At 37.1% G+C, this 20,852-nt stretch overlaps 1 protein-coding gene across 1 annotated transcript in view; it reads left to right on the forward strand.

Annotated features, from left to right (window-relative positions):
• Positions 1-20,852, forward strand: part of CC2D2A (coiled-coil and C2 domain containing 2A) — a 52,307-nt gene that overhangs the window by 28,948 nt on the left and 2,507 nt on the right. The window contains exons 19-31 of the mRNA XM_083861725.1: positions 1,828-1,920; positions 3,733-3,824; positions 5,548-5,715; positions 7,156-7,261; positions 8,649-8,758; positions 8,877-8,973; positions 10,213-10,311; positions 12,888-13,064; positions 14,952-15,155; positions 15,977-16,066; positions 16,851-16,964; positions 18,390-18,524; positions 20,289-20,411. Of these exons, the coding sequence (XP_083717851.1) occupies positions 1,828-1,920; positions 3,733-3,824; positions 5,548-5,715; positions 7,156-7,261; positions 8,649-8,758; positions 8,877-8,973; positions 10,213-10,311; positions 12,888-13,064; positions 14,952-15,155; positions 15,977-16,066; positions 16,851-16,964; positions 18,390-18,524; positions 20,289-20,411 (1,608 nt within the window). The remainder of the gene's footprint in view (positions 1-1,827; positions 1,921-3,732; positions 3,825-5,547; positions 5,716-7,155; positions 7,262-8,648; positions 8,759-8,876; positions 8,974-10,212; positions 10,312-12,887; positions 13,065-14,951; positions 15,156-15,976; positions 16,067-16,850; positions 16,965-18,389; positions 18,525-20,288; positions 20,412-20,852) is intronic.

A 20,852-nucleotide genomic window follows, 5' to 3' on the forward strand; every position in this document is an offset into this window, starting at 1 on the left:
TACTATATTGGTCATTAATCTCTTCCTCACCAGACCAATGAATTTGAGCACCTTGCCCAGTGCAAGAAAGACTCTGAAATACTGGAGTAAGTCCAGTAGAGAGCTACCAGAATTCGTGCAGTGCTGGAGCACATGACCTACAAGGAGAGACAGAAAGAACTGAGGTTGTTTTTGCCTAAGCAGCAAGGCTTGAGGAGGGTTTCTTACTACATCCTTCAGGTACCCAGTGGTGCAGAGAAAACAGAGAGAGACTCATCTTAGAGGTGAGATGATGATAGATACAAGTTACTCCAAGAGACATTCCAGTTAAATAAAATGAAAACGTTTTTCACAAAGAACATATTCAAGTTTGTAAAATTGCCATCTCTAGAGATACTGAAAATTCAACTGTCCAGGGCCCTGAGCATTCTGATTGGAGTTGTTCTGACTCTGAGGCTTTGGATCAGATGACTACCAGAAGTCTCTTCAAATCTACATTATTCTGAGATTCTGATGTTGCCTTGTAGGTCATGTCCTCTAGGCCTCTGGCTGTCTTAGTAGCTCTTTAGTGGATCCCATCCAGTGTCTCCACATGCCTCTTGAATTGGCAGCTGCAAACTGGCTGCAGTTTTCAGGTATGCCCCCTCAAGTGTCAAGATGGAGAGGCTGGTAATTTCCCTTTGTCATGTCTGTAGGACATGCTGATCCTTATGTATGCTGTGTTTTGCCTTTTGCCAAAAGTACACATCATTGGTTGTCATTAAAACTGCACTTATTTCAATATGGCTGTTACTCTTCTGGTTGCTCTCCAAGTCTGTGCCACTGCATGAAATTACTCCACCCTCCATACAGAATTTTCCCCTTTTTTAATTGAGGCTTCAGTTGTCACAGTTGTAAGTCATAAAAAGCCCTCTGAACTATGGTTCAGTCACTCATATTAACAACTCTTCCTAATCAAGCATCCTTGGGTAAACTGCTGTCAGTGCATTGAATTTCCTCAACCAGGTCACTTGTGAAGAAACTGAATATAATTAATCCCAGGGACACTTTGCTATTTAGAGGACACTACCTAGGCATGGAGCTGTTTGTCTTTACTGTTCGAGCTGAGACCTGAATATCAATTCTACTGAGAACTTCTACATAACTAGCTGTGATTCACAGATCCTAGGAGATCCTCTTCATTTGTAAGCTCTGGATTTTGCTTGAAAGCTGAGTGTCAGTTCTAGCCTGTTCCTAATTTATGGGACACTTTCCTAAACTTGTGAATAGGAGTTGCATCTGTCAGTAGAGTTTTCCCTGTAGTCAATCAGAATAGGAACCACAACCCTGAGAGATATCCCATCAACATATTTCTCCCTAAGAACCAAGTGCAGTTCTACTCACCAAGTGAGTTTTACACCCTATGAAATGTAATTACTAATTATTTGGAAAAGTATCTACTAGTATTAAGACACATTTCAGATTTCAGACCATCTTCCAAGAACACTGCATCATTTCTGCTTGTAAAGGACTCTTCCTGTTGAAGCTGCAGAAAGTGAAGCCACTTCCAGTTCAAATGGAATTTCAGTTTATAGCAGCAGGTTGAAGTTCAGCTTTAAGAGAGGGAAATCGTCAAGTTATTCATTGTAATTTAAGCCACATAAATCTTGTAACTGAATGGTATTCTTGTGTCTATTCATGGAAGTTTAGCATATACAGTAGCATTAAAAATAGCTTTACAGACTTCTCACATCTGCTGTGGTTTGCTGTGGTCCATACATTATTATTAATGAAATACTTAGTGTTCTTCTTATACGTGATAAAGCACTGAATATATATTGAAGCACAAACTGTAATAAATATCTTTAGGACTATGAGAAGAGAGTGCAAGAGGGGGATGTGATTGACAGCAAAAATTACCTAGATGCACACAGAGCAGTTGTTGCCAACTATCTACAGAAGGTAAGATGCTAAATGTATGGATCCACCATATTCCTGTAGGCCATATGTTGCTTCTGTACTTGGATACTTTATTTCCATGAATACTAAAACCTGATTCATCTCTAAATGTGACCTATGGGCAATGTGACCTATGGGCATCTTTAAAATTCCAAGTTAGGCCTGAAACTGATGTAGTTGAACAAATTAAGGTCTGTGTTATTTAATGCTCTTGAGAATGATGAAATATACAAAATGAACAGCCATTCTGGATATTTCTGTCAGTTCTGTAAATTCTTCTTTGCTCCAGTGCCCCAGAGATTTGTACTGTTTGTCCCAGGAATTCAGTGATTTCCCTCCTCCCTGTTTTCCTTGTTGTAGGCTGTGATGCTAATTATCTCTGTGAAAGTGGCCGTAATAACTTCTAAAAATCATTTAATGTAATACACAGTCTCTTGTCCTGCAGCCTGAGGCAGAGGGCATATCTTACATCACATTTGCCTACATTGTCATGTTAGAGTAACATCTTCCCCTTATATTGATTTAATGTATTTTTCTAGTTTTCATTATATTAAGATGACCTTCTCTTTAATCCTTAGGGGAAAAGAAGGTAAACATTCATCATCTAACCAAGAAAAGTTTACAATTTCAGACTGGCAAAGCAAGTGCAAAACATGGCTACCAGTTTCTTACCAGTTGTGTAAATATTAAAAACTGTATCAAATCCTAGCCTGCCAGCAAAACATGAAATATGATGATAAGGTTGAATTAAAGTAGGGCAAAACAAATGGTTGGTTAGAAAGAATGCTTCATGAAAGAAGCTTAGAGAAAGAATTGTTTAATCTTCCAGGCAAGTGCCAAAGTCCAGATTCAATATGATAGTATAAAAAATTATTTTTGACAAAGCTGTCATGTCTGTCTCAGCTCCATATGTTTTGCATGGCATTGAACATATGAGTTTTGCAGCATGCTGAATAGTAATGGGGTAGTACAGAATAGCATGCATTATAGGACCTTGGTTTGCCTCTTCCTTGGATATAAGTAGCCTTTTTTAAAATAGTACTTGGATGTTTTACACTTCTATGAATTGTCATATGGGCTAGAAAATTAGATTGCTCCTATCAGAACTGAAATTCAGTTCACTCTGAAGTGTGATCTTTATATGTGTATCGCTTCTGATGTTGTACTAGTACAGGGTATAAAGCCATTACTAGCATTAGTGCTAAGAAAAATGGACAAAGGCAATATTCTTTCAGTCTGCTTCCACATAGTTGTTAGGAGAAGAGGGAAGACTTTCATCTCTGTGCTTCACTCTGTGCCCTCAGAAAAGATCTGAAAAGAACTAAGAATTTTAAACATTTATTTGAATTCACAGTATTTGTAATACAGGCTTCTCCAGTTCTGTAGTCCAAAGTATTTCTTTTGATCCACATAACTGGTACCACATAGATTTCTCTACAGCCTTTTTTGCAACTTCATTTAGATGTGGAAAAGAGATGCCTGTTAGTGTCATTTGTTGCTGTAATTGTTTCTGATTGTGAGCTGTAAGCAGATAAAGACATATTTTTTTGATTGTATGTTTTCATATATTCTATCAATTTAGCCAGTATGTTTCTAGAGAAGCATTGTATTGCTAACATTAGCTGCTCTTACATTCTAAAGAACTAGCTGCTGGAAAGAAATTTTTCTTTCAACTGTGACCCTTGTGAAATTGGGAAAAAAAATGAAGAATGTGTATGTGGATGTTTTGTTTGTGTTAATTAATCAGAATGCAAATATTGACAGTTGGTTTGGATTAGAAATGCAATTTTGACTCTTCTCCCTCCCCGTTCACAGGTTCGAGAATCAGTAATCAACCGTTTCCTCATAGCAAAGCACCATTTCCTCCTCTCTGACCTTGTCAATGAAGAGGAGATTCCAAGCCTGGGGTAAGAGAGCTATCTTTATTTGTTCCAAATTAAAAAAATAATGTAAAACCGCCTGTTTTTTTTTAACTTCTATATTGCAGAGTGTGTTGATGTGACTAACTGATGTGACTTTGTGTTTAGTAAAACAGATAAACTTCCAATCACTGTGTACACCTCTGCCAGTGTTGGTAAACAAAGTGTAGTCAAAACTTTTTTAAGAAACAGTCTGGTTTTGACTGAAGTAAAATGCAAGTATGTAAATAAGATATAACAGGATATGATGCATTTCTGATGAGCTGAGCATAATCCAGCTGGTGCCAGATTGAGTATTTCCAATTTTCAGGCAAGTATCAGAGTTAGTTAACACTATTACTGACTGGTTCTGTAGGTGATGATTACTTACAGTCAGTGCCTCTGCCTTGCAAATAATGTGATATTTAACTGTAATTTTCTTTGGTTTACTTCCCATGTACTTCTGATGCTGAATGTTGTCATATGCTGTTTTATGTTCAAAAAAAGATACTGAGTTTGGAAATTACTGCTTTTCTAAGATTACTGGGTTTTTTATTACTTGATCACTTTCTTTGGATTTTTGTTTCAAATCCCATACTTGTTGATTTTAATGTGTATCAGTCATCACAGCATAGTTGAATCACATCATAGTGTTGCTCACTTAAAATCTATGTAAGTAAACAAGTTGAGAAAATTATGTTTTTCTTTCATGTAGAAGTTGTTTATTCACTCTAAACACAACACCTTTATAATACAGTCAAAGTCCTTTTCAACCAGCTGTATAAATCTGAACAGTCCCATCTGCTGGAGACACAGAGACTTGCTCTTACAAAAGACTTCAGGCTTGGTTTTAGTTGATGTTTTCACATGACAGTAGAGAAAAATCTGAACAAGACTACTTTTGTTTAAAACCAAATGCTTAATTTATATTTTTCCATCATGAATCCTAATGCATGTTGTATTGTATTTGGAATGTTTTATGGTTACTAAATTTAAAATACACCATGCCTTGTTTAATATTCACTTAGTGAAATATTTCGGTAACTCATGGTTTTGTGTTATTTTAACAGTAATTACTGTGGGAGCTTTATTACATATAAGGAAGAAATGCTATTAGGTATAAGTTTTTAAATATGGTTTTTGAATGTGTGCAGTTGATATCAATGATGTAAACATTACATACATCTGCATAAATAAAACACACATCTTTATTTTATTGTTTTCCTATTTTTCTTTTTCTGCTTTGCCTTGGTTATAAGTTCTGAGGGTCCAGGGTATGTTGTGGTGTATTGGTTCTGCTTCCTTTCTGTAGCCTGCTGTTCAGTGTACGTAGCTGTAGTTAGATGCTTCGCCTCTTCCATACAGTGGTTATCATCAGTTGCTAGATCCCTTGTTTATAGCACTGTAGTTTACATCTATCTTGAAGCTCTGTAATTGTCTTTTTTGCACCTTACACAGTTTTGGGAAAAAAAAAAACAAAACAAACAAACAAAAACCAAACAACCAAACTTTTTTGAACGTTGGAGTTATAATTCTGGAAATATAAGACCGAACTGGATTGTGCAGTGCTAAACAATTGCAACATTTTGACATTTCAGAGAGTTTTGTTTGGCACTAGCAGGAGCAAATACTTCCTTTTCATGTTAGTGCATAATTTTCATGTGTGTCATGGTAACACTAGAATGCTGGATTCTATGCAAAACTGACTAAATACCTGGTTTATGATTATTAGCATTTTGGGACTTGGCCTCTTTAAGCTGGCAGAGCCAAAACGACCATTAAGACCAAGAAGAAAAGAAAGGAAGAAGGTCACAGCACAAAATTTATCAGATGGAGACATAAAACTGTTAGTGAACATCATCAGAGCCTATGATATTCCAGTGAGAAAACCAGTGATGAGGTATGTTTAAAAGCTTGTTTCCAGTACAGATTCATTTTCTGGCTTCTCCTGTTTTGAGGACAGATGAAGCAACAGATGTCACAATTCAGCCATGTGTGCTGTTTTGATTCTCATGATAAAAACATACATATAGACATTTATCTTTATGTTAATGATGACAAAGGACTGATATTTTCTAAGTTTGTAGATTAATATAATAACTTTTCAGTAGGTGTGAAATTCAAGATATGTTTTATCAGAAACTGTCAGAAAGATAAGTTACAGGTTTTGACAGCATTATAACTCTGGTAATACCAGATGAATTATCCCTTAAGCAAGCCTCTTGATAATACTCAGGGAAATTTTAATTCATAATATCTTAATTAAAGACCAAAAACAAATATTAAAAAGTCCAGTTCTTCACTGTGGGATACTATATTTGCCTCTTGAGTGCAGCATGTTGGTCTTGTCCTTGACGAACCATTCAAGTTAATAGACTGAGCCTAATGCAGCTCTAATTTTAAAGGTGACCTTTACACTCAGGCACATTAAGACAGTGCCTGCACTGCATGATGGTGTATCATGTAGAGACACTGAACAGTCTGGTTCAGCTCCAGAAGCAGTGTATTCATGCAGTGTTCTCTCTCTCTCTCTCCCCCAAAATGAATACACCTTGCATTTAACTCACAAGTGTTTCCAAGCTGGCCAGTTACACAATTTAGCATCGTCAGCTGTTCTTTCTCATACTCTATTAGAGGTTCTGTTGCATACTGTAAATAAATTGATACTGAAAAAAGCAATTCATTGACAGGAAAAAGAAGATGAAAAATTCAATTCATTACCAGAATTGCAAAAATAGTTAAAACCCCATCCAATCTTTTTGCATTCATTCTGTGTTATCTTATTTTATATATAGCTGATTTATTAATGAATAGTTACTCTTTTATGGTCTATAATGTGGTCTTATTACAAAAAAAAGTTATGTGGAAGTACTACAAAAATAAATGTTTTAACATATCTTTTCCTTTACTTCATTCATGGGTTGACAAATCTATAATATTTTTATTAATTATTTTTTGCCATGGAGGCCTTGCCTGAATACAATGAGATCTACACTGTTCATGAATTCTGAAGGGATTCAACTACTTGAACTTAAAAACTTGTAGCTCAAAGAGATTTTGTGGGGTAGGCAAAAAAAAATTGCCATTGGTCAACTCCTCAGAAGAGAGAGCCTCCAGGCACAAAGTACTCTTTTCCAATGAGGCTTATAAGAAGTACTCCTTTCTGGCATTTTATTTGTGTAATTTGATCTAATAAATATATTTCAAAGGTTAAAATTGTAACAAAAAACATCAGGAGTATTTCCGGAATTCTGGATGGCTAATAGACAATGTGAAGGATTCACATTTTGTGATGAATTTTCTCTCTTCCCTGGTTGTTGTTTTCTGTTTCCTCTTGCAGCAAACTTCAACAGCCATCAAAATCTTCACGGTCTTTTAATGAGATGTTCGCTGCCTCTCCATCAGCTCAGAGCCCACCTAACAGCCCAGATTGGGCATTCAACCAGGTATGTTACAAAACTGACATTTTCTGTGAAGCTGGGAGCATTCCTCTTTTCCACTGACAGTAGCATTCACCCCTCAGAAAGATACCTTGCTGGCAAGGTTGCCTTGCCCACTCCTTTGATCTCCAAAAAGAGAGTAAAGCTGCAAAAAGTTCAGGGAAGGGTGATAAGGATGTCAGATACACAGGATGGCTTCTGCCCAGTGAAAAATGGTGGGACTTTCATCCAGAACACCCATAGCTGTGAGTAGAGAAAGAGAAATAAAGTAGAAAGGCACAAAATCATGAGTCATAGACAGTGGATAAGGATTGACCATTTCCTGGCACTGTAAGTACAAATGTGAGTGATGGGCAAATGAAGCTGGTAGGAGTTAGGTTCACAACAAACCTTCAGAAGAAGGTTGTGATTCTTCATTCAGCAGCTGGTCAGTGCCTGGAGAAGGTGCTTACATGTATTGTGGATGAAAGAGATTTGTTTGTGCTGAAGTGGGTATTGGACAGGTATGTGCAAGAGTGATCCATTGGGAGTTACTTAATAGAAAAATCATTACAGACTTAGGAAAGTCTTTCATCTGAAAATGTTTGAAGTCTGGAAGAGTAATAGGAGGAAATACCATCTCTGCCTGCTTAGTTCTTACTTTTCTGTGTGTGTTGTCTGCTGACTGTTTTCATGGACTACACTTTGGGTCCAGTACACTCGTAGTCTAAACCAGCACAGCCATTCTTACGGCCAGCACTGAATTACAATTGCTTGTTATTTAAAACTAGATTCAGCATCCTTCTGAATGAAGATGAAAGACCTTCAGGGTTTTTACTGGTTTCCTTATGATTTTCCTTCAAAATTACAGCTTTTTGAAATGTAGAGAAAGTTCTGACATATGCATTTGAACGTTAAATAAGGCATTTTTAATCACATTAGGGGTTTGTTTTGTCTAGATGAAGTTGCTTATCTGTCATAGGAGCCGGTTTCAGGGACAACTGGGATTGTAGCTGAAGGCTTCTTAGATTACAGATAAGAAATACAAGTGCACTTTTTTCCACTGGTGTCTGGATCACATGTTCTGTTTCAGTTACTTGCCTTGATTAGACAGCCTGTAGCTTTTCCACACTCAGGAGAAAATGTGGTTTTCCCAGTGTGTATAAATACGTCAACTATTCAGAATACACATAAACTTTTGGAAATGCTAGTGTGTAAAATGTTTTTAAAAGCTTCATAAATGCTTAGAAACCCAAGAAGTGGGTTTATTTAAGGAGTATTAAAGTTGTATCTGGGCTGAACCAGTCTGATTACCACAACATCTATTTTTCTAAGTGCATGAAATGTGTAATTTAATGTGCTCTGATGAATTCCCACAGAAGTCTGTTTCGTTTGTTTTGATATCTATTTATAGGTTTTGGTCCGTCCTTTTGTAGAAGTTTCTTTTCAGCGAACAGTCTGCCGGACAACAACAGCAGAAGGTCCCAGCCCCTGCTGGAATGAGGAACTTGAGGTTCCATTTAGGTATGGCAACATGAAACCAAGTTATTTCTGCGTAATCATAATTTAATTTAAGCATGCAGATTTATCCTCATTTTCCTGTACTGTTCAAATCACTTCTTTGATTTATTTAATTCTTCAGAGCTCCTAATGGTGACTACAGCACCCACAGTTTGCAGTCAGTAAGAGATGAAGTCTTCATTAATGTTTTTGATGAAGTACTTCATGATGCTGTAGAGGTGAGTTCATAATTGAAGGACAGTGTACATTAGAGAATATGGTGAGCTTTTTGAAGTTGCCAGAACAAGACTTTTCCATGTAATAACTTTCCCTCCTCCTGTGCCTCTCTTCTCTATTTTGCCATTCCATATGATTTTATATCTAGTCAATACTGCAAGGTTGTCAGGGGGAGCAATATTTACAGTGTTAACCTTTGTACAAATTCAGCTTGCACCACATAAAATGCTGCTAGAGTTGAACACATCTATGTAGTATGTTTTACTGGTACTTAATGAAATTGGAGATCCTAAAATTGATAGGCATTATGAATTGTAATCTGAATTCTGTTCTTATCCTTAATCAGAGTTTTTTACTTCATTCCAGATGAGTGATTCCAGTTCTTGTATTTTTTACTATCTTGTTATGCTTTGTCTCATCTTGTTTTACTCTTTGGTGAAATAATAATTTAAAAAAAAGCCAAAACCATCTACTGGTTTTTTTGTATATTTTTTTTGAACGAGACAAAAATTGCAAGTACTAGTAAAAAGAAATTTTTGTAAGCTCTCAGTGTTGGCATAACTCCTTCCCCTGTTGAATCCAGTGAAAGCTTTCCTAGTCAATTCAGCAGACACAAAAATAGCAGCACTCAACATTCTTGAAAGCATAACCCAGAAATAAATAATGCACACACTTTGCTGAAAACAGAATTCTGTCCTCAAAACTGAAATGATACTTCATGAAGCAGAAGGAAGAAAGCTACACTCTTGAAACTTGGATGTCATGCCAGAGGTTTTTTTTTAAAATAATTCTAGGCTGATCATAAAAGATTTGGAAATCTGATAGGCAGTACACATGAAAGCAGTTTTTCCATTTCACAGGGTTTTCATACAATTTTAACATCAAAAAGCTTTTCTAAATACTGATAAAATACTTCATTAGAAGACCAGCACTTCATTTACTTTGTCTGAGAAGAGTCTTATGGACTCTTTGTCAGAGTTTTAAATTCTCCATCACAGGTTATACAGGACTTAAACCCTACAGTGCAACCACATTGTATCATGGACTGTGAGGTTCTTATATGTTTTCAGCATCTGGTGTCCTTGAAAGGTGTGCAGAATAATTACTGCTGCACTAGTAATGGAACTGATACTTAAGAAAATTAATGCAGAATTTTTATTAATGCCTTGATTCAGTTGTTGATTGAATTAAAGGAAATGAAGCTGTCTTACAAAGTGTTATGTTGGGCAACTTTTTAATAGGATGATCGTGAAAGAGGAAGTGGAATCCACACTCGTATTGAGAGACACTGGCTGGGATGTGTTAAGATTCCATTTACTACTATATATTTTCAAGCAAGGGTAAGTGATTTTATTTGAAGTAAAATACAGAACTGAGAATGGAATAGGGCTGGAAATGGAATGTCAGATTTAATTACGTTCTTTGTAATTGCTAGTTTATTTTAATGGAATTGTTTGAAGATGTCTTTGAAACCACTGGAATTTTTTTTTTTTTTTGACAGATTTGCCAAGTATTTCCCAGTCAGTTCAAGGTTTTGAAGGGAGAAAAGATAAAACCTACTCAACAGTGACAATACAGCCTGATTTCCTTTAGTAGCAAGGTTAAAAGCACAGATTTTTTAGGTGATTTTCTCAGTGGCTTTTTAGGGCTCTGGTATTGCACAGCTTAGATAAATGGACTAGAAATAGAATCACCTAGATAGGTGAGGAAATTTGACTGAACTTTTTTTTTTCACGGTTTCCATGAGTCACAAGTTTTTGATCTTTACTTCCCCCAGTGCCTTCTTTCTTCCATTTTTAGAACTTTTCAAGAGACACTTTCTTCAAGAAATAGCAACAGTTAGTCATAGGAGTAATAGTAAAACATGCATTTCTTCGCAGAAAGAACTTTTTTTTGTCCAGCCACGAATCCTGGACTTAGTTTAAGGAAGCTAATTCTTTCCATTGGTAGTCCTATCATATTGTAATACAGCTGTAGGACTTCTTCTGCATGGCAGTTGCTTTTATGTGTGGATCAAATCATCTGATCATGAAAGTCAGAATCTTCATGAAGTAAGAAACTGAGACATCAGCTGCCTTCCTAATGACACATTCATTTGCTATTCTCTGGCCAAATGGGGCACTCTGCAGAACCTTAAGGACTTCAAGGCATACTCTGAGCCTCCCAGATTCTTTGTGTGGAGACAAAGTCTATAGGAGTCTAATTTAATTTGAATGCAGTGCTTGGTGATCAAAGTGCTTTTCTTGGGCTGTCTGCAAAGCATAACAGAATGTAATGGTAGGATTCAGGAAAGCATGGGATACTTTTCATTTCTGAGAAATTTTGGACAGTGTATGTCTAACCAGGCTTAGTCCATTTATTTCTGCTAGATCATTAATAATATGCTCTCTTCAACTTGGGAGGGTAATCAGTTAATTTATCTGTTTGAGGGCTGTGGTGTCCTGTAGCATGAAGCTTTCACTGATTTTAAAGGAGATGTAAGTAATAAGATCTGACCTTCTTTTCATGAGTCTTTGGCTCTTTCCTGTGCAGACAATATCACATAATGTGACCACCATTGCTATAGGTTCAAACAAGAAGCAACATGATCCAATGCTCATTTTTAGGGAATTGTTCCATGTTGAAATAATGAAATTTACCTGAGAAGTGTGTCTGCTCACAGTCCTGAGAGACTTAATGGGCAGACTGGATGTTTTAACAGACTGCTTACCAATACGTGTTGAAGGACACAGCCACCACCCACAACCCATCTTTAAGTGATGCCAACACCTGTTCTTCAGTTCTTGGTCTTTCTGTTGTAGAACCAGAGTAGTTCCAGAATTCCTGCCAGATACACTTCTCACTCTCTTTGAGGAGGTGTTGAAGTTTGGGATTGCCTAAGCAGAATGTGCTTGTATAGATCTTCCAGCAGTAGAGATTCTGTGGTTTTGAACAGGATTTCATATGAAATTTGAAAAAGCCTGATCAGCACAGTGGTTATATCAAGGTGCATCTAGCAAATAAATTTCAATAGCAAATGAAGCATTCCATCATCCTGTTCTAATATACTGGAGCATAAATTTTGAGTGATGTATTTGGTTTTCTCCTCATCAAAACTTAATTTTGTTCTTAAATGTTTGATGAGCCTTACCAGTGAGTCATCTGTTCATTTTCCACATCCACTGAAGATACCCTTTCTGATGGCAATTGCTTTAATTGTGTCCAAATCAGGAGCTTGATTTTTCTGCTTTTCTTTTAAAGCTGAGTACTTCCATTATTGAAACCTGCCCAAGCAAATGTGGGCCCTGCCATCTCTTGTCTCACCCAGCCCTTCAGAAAGACCTTACTCTCTGTTTGTGGTAGCAGAGGGAGCTGCAATGGGCTGGTGAGTCTGTCAGAGCACTTCCATGCAGAAGCTGGATAAGGTTCCAGTTCCACCCAGGAAGCATCAGTAGGTTGTGCATGGAAGAGGATCCATCTCTGGTTTGCTGGAGCATCACTCCCACATCGCTCATAGGCAAAGGCCTCTTGGTCTGCTGCTACCTTGAGAAGCATAGTTGTGCAGCCTGTATTTGGGCATTTTTTGATTTTTCCAGGTAAACAGAGCCATTTACAGTTTGGTGTTTGAAAGAAAAGTAGTGAAAGGCTGGCACTCTCTCTTTCCCTTTGAACTAGTGTGTATGATTTCCATTTCATTAAATATTAGTGTTCATAATATGCAAGAGAGGCTGAAATCAAGTTGTGATTAATATATTTAACAATGAGATATCTCCTGTTTCCCCCACAGTTAATCAACATAAATGTCATATTCTCTCATTTTAATACTTTGTAACTTAAAATAACAATCAAAAGAAGAAAATATGCAGACAAATTTATGTGAGAGGAAACTTTTGCTTTTTTGCTTTTAATGAGAAGTATTTCTCTATATCTGTTGTAGATTGATGGTACATTTAAGATCAATATTCCTCCAGTCCTCCTTGGCTACAGCAAAGAAAAGAACGTGGGCATGGAGAGAGGTTATGATTCTGTGCGAAATCTGAGTGAGGGCTCATATATAACACTGTTTATTACCATTGAACCACAGCTCATCCCCGGGGAGTCTGTCAGAGAGAAGGTAACTAATCACCAATTCATCATACTCGTGCTCATTGTTTCCAGTGGTGCAGTTGTTGAGATGCATATTAATAGGTCTCTTTAGTGTACCAAAGGACATGAATGCAAGTACAGAAGGACATTCATACAAATTTGGATTGCTTTATTTCAAATTTTTTATCTCAGTTCAGCTTAATTAGGTGCATCATTAAGTGAGGTGTGCACTTAATGCATGAGAAACAACTTTTCCCAGGTATCTAATTTTAATCTTAAGAGAAAGCAAATTGGCATTTCTGTCTCTGAGCATGTAGTTTTTCCGTGTACTTGTGTAAACAATAAAGCATTTCTGTGAGTATTTGTGAATAGTGGACAAAATGGAGGTGGCAGGTGCAAAGAGTATTTTCTTGCTTTTGTGTTTATACTGTTCAAATGAGCATTTATTATTCATGGCTTCATGCATGCCTCAAGATCTTGAAGATAATAATTCCTAAACAGCAGCTGCTATTTTTTTTCAGTTTCATTAGTAAACCAGAAGTGCCTTAGACTAAAAACAATAGTCATTATAATTCTTTGCTGCAACTCTCCAGATGCAACACATACACTTATAATAGAAAGAACTTGGCATATTTTGGAAAAAAAAAAAACTAAATAATTTCCCATACTTTCTTCCTATTCCTGCAGTTAATTTGAAATGCTTGTATTGTGTTTTAGGATGCTAAGTATAATTTTAGTTTATTTTTATGCTACCTTTTTTGTTTCTTTACTTATTTTTCCTCTCTTTTCTGCTGTCCTTCCTGAACCTCTATTAGATGAATGAAATGCTTAAGAAGGTACAATATTAATAAATCAGTTGAGATACTCCTGTTGTTCCCAGTTTAAGATTTAGCTTGGGTTTGTGCCATTCAGCAGCCTTTTTGCTGTTTGTGTTACTTGACTGTGACATAGTAATTGTTTATTTGCCAGTAATATTTGCAGTAAATTGCTACATTTAAATTTACAACATGCCAAAGCTCTACTTTTCTGCTGTTAATTATGGTTGAGAAGAATCACCACTGTGTGCCTTCTCTTCTGACTTGGAGGTCTAGCTGCAGGGCAGTGCCCAGCTGTTCCACCTCAGGTTAGTTTGAGAAGAGTAACAAATGACAAAAGTGGCTTACTTTAAACAAAAATAGTATGAAGGATGAACTTTAATTCTCAGCACCACTCAAAGTATACAAGGAATTCTAAATAGATAATTTTCACCAATCTTAATACCTTTAAAAGATGACATCTTAAATAACATAATGAAATAATTGGCATTGTTGTATAATTAATATGTGCTTTTGAGTTCTACATTTCCTTCTGAAAAATCTCATTTAAAAATGTGGAAATTTTAGAGACCTCTGAATTATAAGGATTAATCTAAAAATCACTTGAACCTTCTCTGCAAATATTTTGGCATTGAGCAGCATTGTTGCAGTATTATTTATATAAAAATCACTGGTATTTTAGGCATAATGTCAATTGTGGTTTTAATGGAGTGCTGTGGGAATAGCACCCAAGATTAGTACCTAACCAGAGTTGTTTACTTTTGACTTAATATGTGGAGTTACATCTGCATGCCCCCGTGTTACTTGGCCATAACTTTCACTACATTTTTCAGTGCTTTAATAAAGCCAGCTTATACGTATAGATCATTATGGGCATTCATAAGTAAATGTAAATTACGTGATTTTCCATTGCCTTGACCTTCCTTTTATATCTGTAACCAAAACTTTATACGATAAGGCAAGTTCAAAGTGCTATTACAAAAGAATTTAACACTTCTTTTATTGTCCTCTAAATGGTGAAATATGGCCAAATATACTAAAGACTTAAGTCCAAACTATAAATAAAACTGGTTTTGTATAAATTCTACTGTTTTTTGAAGTTTGATACCCAGGAAGATGAGAAACTGCTCCAGGCAGCAGAAAAATATGAAGCTGAGTGTACATCAAAGTTTCCAAGCCGCCAGTGCCTAACAACTGTAATTGACCTTGATGGAAAAACAGTTTTTATTACCAGATATATCAAACCTCTGAATCCACCACAGGAGCTTCTTGATGCTGTCCCAGATAGATCTCAAACAGCAGCAGTAAGTACTTAGAAAAGATAGTGGAGTCTCTGGGATACAGATTTCAAGATGTTTGTTTGCCTGTGCACATGCACATAAGCAAATCCCAGCTTTGTGTCTGTGCTGTACAGCTACACCTTTTGCAAAGGAAAAACTACAGATTCAAAATAAAAGTAGTAATGACTATGAATGACTGTGTGTAATACACAGTAAGTCCAACTATAATGATACTGTAAAATAATATTTGGTTTTCTCAGGGGAAAGAAATAAGTGTATAAATGAGTATTGTCCTTTAAAAGACAAAGAACTATGCCAAACCTCAATGACAGTAATTCATATCAGTCTTTGATATAAGTTCTAAAATGAACTGATGTCACCCCTGCATTTCTTGCTTTCAAGTGTTTGAGTCTTTGCAGCAGTTTCTCATGCTGCTTCATGTAAACAATATTGTATTCTTAGAATTTATCAGTATGTTTTGCATTCTTGTTCTCTAAGAGAGAACTTGACTGATGGTCATATTGACCAATAGAGTCAGGAGGTTGTAACCTCTTTGGACCAATCTTGGCCCTCTGTACAAAATGTATATAAGCTTTTGGAGTCAGATAATAAAGAGCCTTCCATGTTTCACCAAACTGCTGCCTGCTGTCCTCTGTGAAGGTCCGCTCCCACGTCTCAACGTGTTGCCCCTCTAAGGGCAAGGGTAACAAGCTAGCTGCTACTGTACAGAGGTTACTCAGTCTTTTGTCATTGAGTGGTAACAGCAATGTTCTTCACACCTGGTATAATAACACTAGAGCATTTTGAATTAAAGGGGTGACCTGCTCTGTTTTGTTCTCTTGCAGGAACTGGTGGCTCGATATGTTGCTTTGATTCCTTTTTTGCCAGATAGTGTGTCATTTGCTGGAATTTGTGATTTATGGAGTACATCAGATGTAAGCAATGCTTTAAAAAGAAGTTCTTTATCCTCTTGAATGTGATGAAACATGCTAGTGGCCACTGTTTTTGGAGGGAGGTTGTACTAGATTAGCTCTTGAGGTCCCTTCAGACCTAAATTATTCTGTGATTCTGTTACTCTGAGGAATATTTTTCTTTGAGCCATTTATTTCAAAGAATAAGGACTAAAGCTTGAAAGAAGTTGCTTATTCTGATATGAGCCAAAATTTTTTTTTTGGTAGGTTGCAATAAGCTAAGAATACACTGGGGCTTCAAAGCATCTCCCATTTTTTCTCAGTTAGAAACCAGTCCACAACGCCATAGTCATGCACAAGTGAAGGGTTGCTGACTGATGGAGACTTTACAACTAGACTTAAAATGGATCATTGCCATTCCAAGGAACTACAGAAAAGACATTGCATGTAGTGTAAGCAATAATGGGATATTTAGCCTTTCCTATCACACAATCCTGTCATTTAGAGAATAACAGCAGACATGGTTTATCATAAATGAAGTTTTTATCATCTCAGAACTTTTCTGAAAAATGATCTTTCTACAAAAGACAAAGACCATGGTTCTTGTGATAAGATCTCAGATCTCATGGATTCTCACACCATTCACTCTTCATCTTGTGTGTTGAAGCAGTGACCAATAAACAGTAAAAATCAGTTGCAAAGATCTGAGAAGACTCCTTGCTTCAGGTGTGTTAAGAAACATTATCAAATACTCTAAGTTGATAACTGCCTAGAAAAACCTTTTTTTTTTTTTTAATATCTCAATTAGCAATTTCTTTATCTTCTGGCGGGAGATGAGGAAGAACACGCTGTACTCTTGTGTAATTATTTTCTTGGTATGGGGAAAAAAGCCTGGCTTATCATTGGAAATGCCATTCCTGAGGTAAGAGAGTTCATTTATTTGGCCTAAGTATTAACTTTTATTTTGTTAAGTCTTTGGCGCCCAGCAATGGATAGTTGTTTCTTGCTGGCATGTTTTTCCAGGATATTATCTAAACATTGGTCCTGGAAACTGCTTCTTTTCAGAGAAGCAAATAAAAAATTGAAAGTATATCTTAGTGTATGTCAGGGTTTTTTTTCCTGGACCTTAATTTCCATGCTTAAACTGGTACTAGTTGTCATCATAATACAGTACCAAGTATCTGTAACCCTTGATTTGACTTCAGCCTGTATAAATGATGGATGGAGATAGTGCCTTCACAGCATCTCAGTCATGGATATACAGACTGTGACAGAATTTGTGTGGGATTTGGTACCAGTTCAGAGATAGTAGGAGAAGGCTAGGGGCATGCCAGGGATACTTAGTAGTAACACGCATCAGCTGATTCTCTCTCTGGCTGATGGCAGAGCTGCAGCAGAAGAAAAGATAGATTGGTTCAGGCTGGACAAATCCCTCCCTCTGTAATGCAGGCAGGTGAGGCATCTACTCTGCCTTGGGCTGCTGGGAGCCCCTGTGGCAGCAGCTGGGCTCAGACTGGCCCAGAACTGAAACAGTGAGGTTGTTTTGCTGCTTGGGAGATGCCCTTGTTCTCAGGGAAGCATTTAGATTTCCAACTAACCACTACTGCTCTTTTCAAAAATGTGGTATCTATTTATAATGCAAATTTCTACATACATGTGAAAGGTTTTTTGGTAAAAATTTCTGTCCAAGCTAGTTTCTTAAGCACATTGTGAGATACTGCAGTGACAGCAACAGATACTCAAATACATTCTTCCCCCTCAAAATCTGATGGAGATGCTGGTAATTAATAAAGCATTTTGTAAGGAGGGGATTTATTCCAGGTATTTCAAGATACCTGGAAAATCCAAGGGATGACAAGAACACAGAAGAACAGTTTAAGGATTCCTGATAGCGAATATAAAGAGAGCTGAGAAATTCCTTATGTGCCTGAGAGGGAGGCTGATGGCTGAGACACAGTGTGCTGCCTAGATGGAAGTCCTTCAGCTCAGAAATTGCCCATGGATGAGAGCTGTGGCAGTAGCCAAGCAGGATGTGTTGATACTGAAGTGGCATCTGGTAAACATTCCTGTATGTGGAATTTCACATCTGTTTGTAGTTGACACAAGACAGCTTTCAGAATCTGTATGTTAAGAATGGCTCAGAGCTGTGCATGTCTGACATTTCTCTGCCACATTATTTTGTGTTGAACTGTAATAAACCTGTAAATTCTTCCAAGCTGTTTGCCTTTAAAAGCACTATCAACCTCAATAATAAAAATTTAGTATTCCAATGAATGCAAAGCATACTGTCCTTGTAGCTGGTTTTCAAACATCTTTCTCATAGTTTTTTGGGTTTTTTCCTTCCTAGGGACCAACTGCATATGTATTAACTTTGGAACAAAGTCAATATGTAATCTGGAATCCCAGTACTGGCTGTTTTTATGGGCAGTATGATACTTTCTGCCCCTTACAAAACGTGTACTGTCTGATCAGCTGTGATAATGTAAGTGTACCCAGTCTTGTCATGTTTCTATACATGTAAGGGTTAATAACTTGATTATTTTTTTTAACCTTTGGCATCATTTGTTCATGACTGTAAACATATTTAGGCTATCATTTATTAGAAATATTATTAAATCTTAAGTAGGTTTCTCAGCTCCTTTAAATACTTTAAATAAGAAAGATTTTTTAATCACGATTTGGGTGACTTAAGAGATCTGTTAATGTAATTTTTGTTACTGAGTTTTACTTACATGCTTCCCAGAGAGGATGGCCTAAGATTACAACTGCTTAGGTGAGGAGTAGTCATTCCTCAAATATAATAGTTTTCAGGTGAAATGTGACTGAAAAATGAGAAAAAAAGTATAAAGGAGTCACTTGAGTTGTCCACGTGACACTTGGCACAGCCTGAATGGTTCAACGTGCACAACACAGAGCTGGCAGCTCAGGGCACAAAAATGACACTGATTTTCTGCCTGGCATCAAGTCCTCCCATTTATTTGAAAATACCCAAGTAATACTAGTGCATGTTCATAATGTATTATTCCTTGTGTGGCTGTAAACTCTCTGAGACAGTGGGGCAAGAGAGGAGAGATTGTAAGAGCTGTGCAGTTTTGGGTAGGTGAAGGAGCAGCCACTGACTGGGAGTGCCTGGGAGGCTCAGAAACCCTGGAGACTGTCCTGCCAGCAGCATTCCGTGACTTGGCTGTAACCCAGCCATCCCAGGTTCTGGGGATACAAACAGAGGCATGATAACGAGGAAAATGAGAAAATAGGAAGAAAACTTCAAAAAAGAACCCATGGGTTTATTTGTATGGAAACTGGAAGTTGAGTTTAGAAGTTTGCTCCTCAGTTTTTCGGAATGTCATGCATTATGAGTTTTGTTTTGTTGTTTTATCTTCTGTGTTCTATTCTAAACACAGATCCTGACTTAAGATGAGGATTTATAATTCTAAAGCACATTTATTTTAAAAGTGTCACTTCTTTCACTGAAAGCATTTTTTTGAGTGGTAGAGTTGTTTGGTTTGGTGTTTTTTAAGCAGTATTAAACCCCCAGTTAGAAAAAATGTAACTCAGTTGCTCGAGGAAGCAACTAAGGACTAAGCACTGACTGGAACTGCAGAACACAACATCTCTCAAGGCACCTAATTCCAGTCTCAGACTGAGCAGGTGTGCTGCCAGGAGAGACACACCACCTCACATCCAACTGGGGCAGAACCAGCTGGCCTAGAAGGCTCCACAGAGAACCTCAGTTACAAAGAGTCACACACATTTACATAGTAAGTGCTGGTACATTTTGCTGCATTAGAAAGAGTTATTTAAAGGTTGTTTGAACAAGAATTCTAAGAATTCTACAGTGCCTGCATGCTCTAGACTAGGCATAGAGGCCAAAATGAGTGTCTGTAAAGAAGGGCAGTGCGAGACATGAGTTCCACTTGCTGACAAAATGTGCACAGGAGCTGTGTCATGTGTGTCTGAAGTCTCTGCTTGTATTCGGCAAGAAACACTTAAAAGAGCAGTGGTGCTGGGGTGCAGCAGCTACCAGGCATCACAGCACAGCAGCACTGGGCTGGGCTCTTGGTGAAGTTTAATCAGAATTCAGAAAGAATTGTGCAGCAGGCCAGAGAGATGGAAATGCAGCTCAGAACAGCAGAAAAAATTGCCACAGGAGGTTAATGTTATATAGTATTTTATTGCTATAAAAATGGAATGTGTTCCATAGGTGTGATTATATGCTGAAAGCTAAACCAGATTTGATTTCCTATAGATTTGGTTTAATATGCAAGAATACGATTCCCCAGGAAGGATAAATTTTGATACCAGCAAACCAAAACACTGGAAGCCTTTCTTTTCAAGAAGTTTCCCATTCCCTGGTCTCCGCAGCATCCAGGTATTGATGGATCTACTGCCAACTCAGAAAGAGGGCTTGAGACATCACAGACTTAGTATAAAGAAACACATACTAAGTTCTTTGGACTTCTTCAGTAAAGTGTATTTATATAACAGCATTGTTTTTTAAAACGATTTCACAGTTACTCCTTTAAAAAAATGAAAGCAGAAATACTGGAGGAAGTGTATTTTATACAGAATTCATGCTTTTGCCCTCTAACTGTCTAAGATCTCAGGGCAACAGTGAAGTAAATGGGATAAATCTTTAACACAAACATATCTAAAGTAGTAGCTCAGTATTATAAAGAAAAAGTCAACTTTTGTCTTTTTAATCTAAAGAGTAGATTATTTTAGCACAGTTGTAAACTCCTGTGAACATCATCAAGGCAGAAACTCCTGAAGTGACACTGTTATATGTTTAGAAGAGATTGCATGTTTTAAT

Source organism: Zosterops lateralis, assembly GCF_965231275.1.
Source record: "Zosterops lateralis genome assembly, chromosome: 5".
In the NCBI taxonomy this organism is placed as follows: Eukaryota; Metazoa; Chordata; class Aves; order Passeriformes; family Zosteropidae; genus Zosterops; species Zosterops lateralis.